The sequence below is a fragment of the Apteryx rowi genome, unplaced genomic scaffold, assembly GCF_003343035.1.
Source record: "Apteryx rowi isolate R43461 unplaced genomic scaffold, aptRow1 scaffold_86, whole genome shotgun sequence".
Classification (NCBI taxonomy): domain Eukaryota; kingdom Metazoa; phylum Chordata; class Aves; order Apterygiformes; family Apterygidae; genus Apteryx; species Apteryx rowi.
The window spans coordinates 2,254,497-2,260,980 of record NW_020451160.1 but is presented as its reverse complement, the minus strand read 5'-3'; the positions used below and the strand labels follow the sequence as shown (position 1 = coordinate 2,260,980).

The following is a 6,484-nucleotide window of genomic DNA, read 5'->3' as shown; positions in this document are numbered from 1 at the left end:
CCCCGCCCCACTGCCGCGCGGAAAGCTGGTGGCTCGCGTGAATTTTTCCTCCTCGAAGCTGTTTTTGAAGACGCCTCGTTTTCGGTTGCGCTTTATTCCAACCGGACACAGCTCCCAGAAACGCCCTTTCTCACGGAGAAGCGGTGTGGAGATGTGCAACCCGCCCAAGTTATCATTACTACTTGCTTCGGTGGGATATAAGATGAGGCTGCAAAGCATCAAAAGGCTGGAGCAAAACCTCGCAGCTCCTGGTCCACAGCAGAACTACAGTTAGGAAGAGTCTGTGATTAATTTATAAGATTTATTACTTGGTACTTTACCAATTTAGAGAACGTTTTCTCTTCCTAGGTTTATTATAACCATATACCATCACTGCAACTCGAAGATTTAAGAACTACACCTTGCAGTTGCTATGCAGTCTCTTATGGACCAGGACAGTTACGAATTAGTGAAACTGGAAAGGCCGAGTCTGGTCTCAGATGTGCGCCCAGAGGTTTGTATTTCTTCTGAGAATGGCAGACTTCCACCTTTCTCTCTGAAGGCATTGGAAAAACTAATCTGTAGCTTTTTGACAATCCCCCATACCTCCAGATTAACCAAATTTCTTGCCAAAGTTCTGTATTCTGTAGTAAGCAGTCATGAGAAAGAAACCTCAGATAATCCCTCAAGCAAAAATGGAACTCAAAACTACTCATCCAGTGCACTAATTTGTCATATGGTCCCTTTGCTGTAACAACCTTCTAATTTAATTATTTATAGCACTGAGTATTCTCAGCAGAGAGCCTAGAAAAAAAAGAAAAAAAAAACCCAACTCACCTACAGTTTGGTATCTGGGGAAGCTGTTCCCTCTCCTTACAGCTAATTAATGAATATAACACCATATAATGAGCAGAACCTTTAATTTCACTTAAGAAATAGAAGATGTTCTTTTATTTGATACCTAAGTCCTAAAAAAAGGAGGCATCTTAGTATAGTATCATAAGCATCGAATTCAACTTGCATTGTACAGTTGAGCATTTGAAACAAGAATTCTCTGTACACAAGTCTTCCTGAGGAGTTTGAACAGCAAGTTTAAGAAACTCTTTGTTGCAAGTGAATACATAATATTAAACCTAATTCATTTCTTGTTCCTTGGTGGTCCAGTACAGCTAGTGAATGGTTGTTGTAGAACATTTCTGCAAGAGGTTAATAGTTTTTCTGATAGATTCAGACACCTCTGCTGAAGTCTGTTTATTATGAATGTACTTCTTTACAATTAAAAACAATTAAAATACTGCTAGATTCACTTCTAAAAAGAAGTTATCCAAGAACAGCTTGCTTTTGGAGTTCCATCTATTAAGGAAAGAAGAGCACAAGTAAGAAGATACCTAAATTTTCTTCTTCATAGCTGTTATCAACTGGTCAGTCAGGAAAGCAAACATCACCCTATTGTTCCTCTATGCAGTGTCAAAGGACGGCTACCGTAAAGTGGCTGAATGTGCATCTCCCTCAGCCATTCTCGCACATTAATCTTCTTTTCTCATAAATGGACATTTCAAAAAGCCTGGCCTATTTACTAATCCTTCCTTAAAATGGTAAATAAATCCCATGTGGGGGGGGGAGCAAGTTTAAATTGTCAATCTAGAGAAGAGTTTTTGCTTAAGCAAAGGTATGCTCTGTGTACAGTAACAGCACATTTCGGAAAGAGAAATCAATAAGTTTTTCTATAGTTATTTTGGCATGGGGGAGTTGGCTTGACTTCTTAACATTTAAAATCCTCAGTATTTGGGAATGCTAACAATATATTTACATACCACCAGCTGTTCCCAACACTTTAACAAAGTGATACAACTTTAACATAGAGTCATTTGCAAATGTTTCTATTTACCAAAATATTTTCTTTGGCTACAGAGTATTTCAGGAAAATATATGCAGTCTATGTTACTAACAATGAATGCTTTCTGTATTTTAGTCTTCTTTCATCCTCATAAGTGCAGCCGAAAAGGTTTATAACACTATTCCATCTGTAAATTGATAGCTTTTTAATCAAAGCAGCAGCAAACAGTGTTTATATGTAATATTCACAATAGAGGAATAGCACTGATTTTTGAGACAAATTTCTACTGGTTCTACCAGTTTATATGAAGGACTATGAAATAACTACAGGATAATAGCTGTATAGTTAATACGGATATCAAAAGATGTAGGCTCAGTTTTACTCATAAATCCATTTGTGAGCACAGCTTCTGTAATCAACTAGTTCTTCAGGAGTGAACCATAGAAAGTGCCAAGACAGAGGTCAATCTACAGAATCACTTCCATGAATGATGTTTCTGAAAAAAAGAAAAAGTAGCAATAAAAGTAATAATCCTTATGAAACTCAAAGCAAAGAAAACATCATTTTTGAAGTAGTCGCCATTATGGAGAAAAGTCATAAGCAATTATAAAGTAGTAGTAGGCACCAAGTATATAGTCCAAGCTTTGCTTATTTTTGTCTACGGGGAAGAAAGACTACATCTCTACTTGCATCTTTAGATATTAAAGTTACACTGCCCTGGAGAAGGGCAGCTCTGGGCATACAATGAAGAAGGATGGAGCAAAGTTCCTACATATATCATGACATACCACTAGACCTTTAATATCTTAAAATGGTTTCAGTAATTTCAAAATATACCTGCCAACTTGAATGCAGAGGTCACCACGAATAGCGCCAGGCTTTGAATCTATTGGATTAGTTTCCCCCAGCATCACTCTTCCAGTCTTAATGACATTAAGACCTTCCCACACCTTAAAAAAAAAAATTGAGATTATAAAATCTTAGTGGTAACTAAAGTAGCAAGAGTTAATGCCATTTAGAACTACACAATGCCCTCCATCATGGTATAGCACAAATCACCATCTGAATGTTCCCAATGGCAAAACGTAGTTTATCTCCAATTTTTCTGTCAGATACTTCAAGCTGCTTGTGCAGTTCTCCCTCTTCCCCACTGAGGATGGGAAGGTACCAACTTTAAATCTCAATATGGCAAACAACCTTCCAAAGCTTTCTAATTACTGGAGATCGAGACCTCCAGCTCAGCTACCACACAAATATACTGTCAAAAAAATCAAGGCCTTCTAATGAAATTAGACTGAAAAAGATTTTCAAAGTTACTATAAGAGTAGAGTAAAAATATTCCACCATCATTTTTTAGCTTGCTTAATACACAGCACTTATTAGTGAGGGGATTTTGTGTGCATGTTTAATGTTTCTCAAGGTCTCAGGTTTGGTTACCCCTTTTCCCCTGCCTTCCTCCTCAATATACTGAGTCAAAGGAGAAAGCTTATGGGAAAAAAAAAAAAAAGAGAGAGTTAGAAGTACCCCTTGCTAGTTGTAGTATTTGAATCTATAGTTAAAATCCTTTTAAGCTGAAACTAGTATTCAATATGTAATGCTCCGCTAAGAAAAATAGCATTTAATTGTCTTGCCTTCCAAATAAGCATGTGTTTCATATTGAATTCATTCTTAAAAACTCACCATAGCAACAATAGGTCCAGAGTGCATATACTGCACCAGACCATCGTAGAACGGCCAGTCTTTCAGGTCAATGTAGTGTTCTTTTAGAAGGTCTTCAGAGGCCTGCATGAAAGGAAAAACAAAACAAACAAACAATTTTACTGAAAAAATTTAAGAGCATATTGAAACCACGTAGATTAACAGAGCACTATTAATCTTAAAACATGCAGGCACTTCAAAATACAGCATTTCTAGCAACTTACACATCTGGTATTTGGAATTTGAATGATTCATTTTACCACAGCTGAACTCAGAAAAGTATTTTTTACCAATATAGATAGGTATGTTAACTGATACCTGTTGTAGATTTTCAAAGCTATTTCTTAGGCATAGGATTCGCTGAAAGGAATATTCTCTTCAGACTAAGGACATCAAGTTACTATAAGTAGCATGCTTAGGATGTCTAAAGCATTTAGCCAGAGCTAGGAACTGGAACTGCTCCAAAATATCCAAAACCTTTATCAAAATATTAAGTTTATTTATTCTGAAGGCTACATTTACCATTACAGTACGCTACTCTATCTTAAGGTTGTAGTCTCCATGAAGGAGACACGCAAAGTAAGGAAGGCTTAGGTGTATTAATTTCATAGCCACTAGTTTGAATCCTTTCTGTTCAAACCGCTCGATGATTTCTCCCACCAGCCCCCGCCGGACGCCGTCAGGCTCGATAACAAGGAAAGTGCGCTCCGAAAGAGCAGCCGCTGCCCTCATGGAGAGGAGAAGGAGATTCGTTACGGGGGACCAGCAGGCGAGGGCAGTCACAGCCCGGCATCGCGCGCAGCACCAGCTATTGCAGTAATTAAATCGGCCCCATCCGAAAGTCATTAACCCATGATCCGCACTGATCTGATAAATCAATCGCCGTGCCCAGCAGCGCTACGCGAGGGAGTTTAAAGCAGTAACAATTTGCCAAGTGCAGAGACAAGCAATTAGCGAATATTAAACCAGAACGGCTCTAAACGGAATGAAAAAGCGGAGACTCCCGCAGACTTATGCGGAGGGGCAGCGGGACAGGAGGCTGCCCTCGGCGCCGGGCAACGGCGGTGCAGTAGCTCCCCGCGCCTCGGTTTCACCTGCGAATGACTAGGACCTTTGGGGTTTCTTACTTGTTTTCGGAACACTGCTTTGCTGTAAGTATGTTGTGTAGATCTATCTATATACACACACACGCACGGTAAGGAAAGCGGGAGCCAAGGCAGGCGCAGGGGATGCCGCCCCGTCCAGCCGCGCAGCGGACACAACCGTTTCGTGATTTCAGAAACCCCCCGAAGCCGGGGAGGGGGGTCAGCGGTCCCCGGGGGCCCCTTCTCGCCGCCCGTCCCGCTTCCCCCCGGGCCGGGCAGCCCCGCGCTGACCCGCTCCCGGCCGCCTCGGCCCCGTCCCGCGCTCCAGCCTCACCTGATGGCGGCCGCTGAGCCACCCCAAGCCGCCCCCGCGGGGCCGCGCTCCCCGCCGCGCCGCCATCTTGGCGCGCCGCCAGCCGCCCCCTTCCCCCCCCGCCGTGGCGTCCCGCTCCCGCCCCTCCCGTCGCCATGGCGACGGCGCGGCCTCCCGGCCTCCAGGGGGCGCTCGGCCCCGGCGGGAGGGCGCGAGCCGGGCCGTTGGGCCGCCGCCGCCGCCCAACTGCCCCCACCGCGCGGAGCTACAGCTGCTGCCACCGCCTGTGGTGAGCGGCCGCGCTGAGGTTCAGCCCTGCTGGAGCTAAACGCCGCGGGTTCAGTCGTAGTTTAGCTAGATGTTGATCTAGCGCGGGTTCAGCCGTGTCTGTCCCGTTCCTTCATGAGCCGCCGTGTGTCCGCAGCACCGTGTCCCCGCCATTTCCCTCTTCCCAGGACCTTTTCTTTTATGTAAGCCGTGCACCTCTACCTCGTAATCCACTAACGGGGTTTGATTTCGTGTGTTTCCTTCTTATTTCTCGGTGATGGCCGGGACCTTTTTTTTTTTCTTTTTTCCCCCTCTGCCCTTTCGCCGTACTTGATACCCTAAAATGTTTCATCCTCTTTCGTAAGTTTTAAGTTCAAAATATTTTTTGTTGTTTTATACCATCATCCATTGATTTTCTGTTTTCTGATTTATCCGAAGCTGGGATGCCAGGGAAATTCCTTTTAAAGCATTTAATTCTTTCTCTGAAAATGTCGATAACTCCATTATTAGAGGATTTTTCTTTAACCAGTAAACTGAATTTAAACACCGATTTTCTTACTTGGGATTTCTTCTTTTCTCTGCTACAATCTGTTACAAATCCATGTCTTGACTTTTAGTTCTCGTGGGAGAATGCAGATCTGACACAGCATCTATTCAGACAACCTGTTTATTAGTATTCAAATGTCTTTTTTTGCCACGTATCATCCATACGATGGTGTGCTGGATTTTCCTAGCTTCCTGATTTATTGAAAGATTAAAAGAAAAAAAAAGCTAGGAAAATCCAGCACATTATCGTATGATGATACCTGGAAAATAATGTCTYTTATATAGATATATATGTTGACATAAACATCAATTATATATATAATATACAATATGTCCTATATAATATACATATATTCTGGCAGGTCCCCCATAAGGTTATTTTGGACTTAGAATTCTGAGTATTTTCCTGATATCTCTTTGCAATATTCTGTTATTTCAATATTCTGTTATTTCAATACCTCTTTATTTAAGCTATTTCAGAATTCTAATGCAAAGCCTAGTCCTGTAATCCTTACTAAGGCAAAATGATACTTAACTATATATTTTTTCTAAACATCCTGTTTCTGGAGACCTTTTTCTATTTTTAAGAGCAACAGTAGGACATCTATTTATAGTCTTGCTAAAACTATGTTATTTAATGATTAAAGCTTAGGACTTGCCATAAGGTGGGCCAGCACTATTTGCAGCTTTACCATAGATTTGCCACGTGATCTTTGCCAAGCCTTTTAACCTCATTAAATAAGGGTCATCTTTGTCACT

The 6,484-nt window shown here is 41.8% G+C and overlaps 1 protein-coding gene across 1 annotated transcript; it reads right to left on the bottom strand.

Annotated features, from left to right (window-relative positions):
- Nucleotides 1-2,235: 2,235 nt before the first annotated feature.
- On the bottom strand, nucleotides 2,236-4,246 carry LOC112977811 (nucleoside diphosphate kinase A-like). Its single transcript, XM_026090591.1, has 4 exons — nucleotides 4,112-4,246; nucleotides 3,497-3,601; nucleotides 2,654-2,766; nucleotides 2,236-2,312 (listed from the first exon to the last, which is right to left on the bottom strand). The coding sequence occupies exons 1-4, from the start codon at nucleotides 4,244-4,246 to the stop codon at nucleotides 2,279-2,281; spliced, it is 387 nt and encodes a 128-aa protein (XP_025946376.1). The 3' UTR covers nucleotides 2,236-2,278.
- Between the last annotated feature and the right edge of the window lie 2,238 nt (nucleotides 4,247-6,484).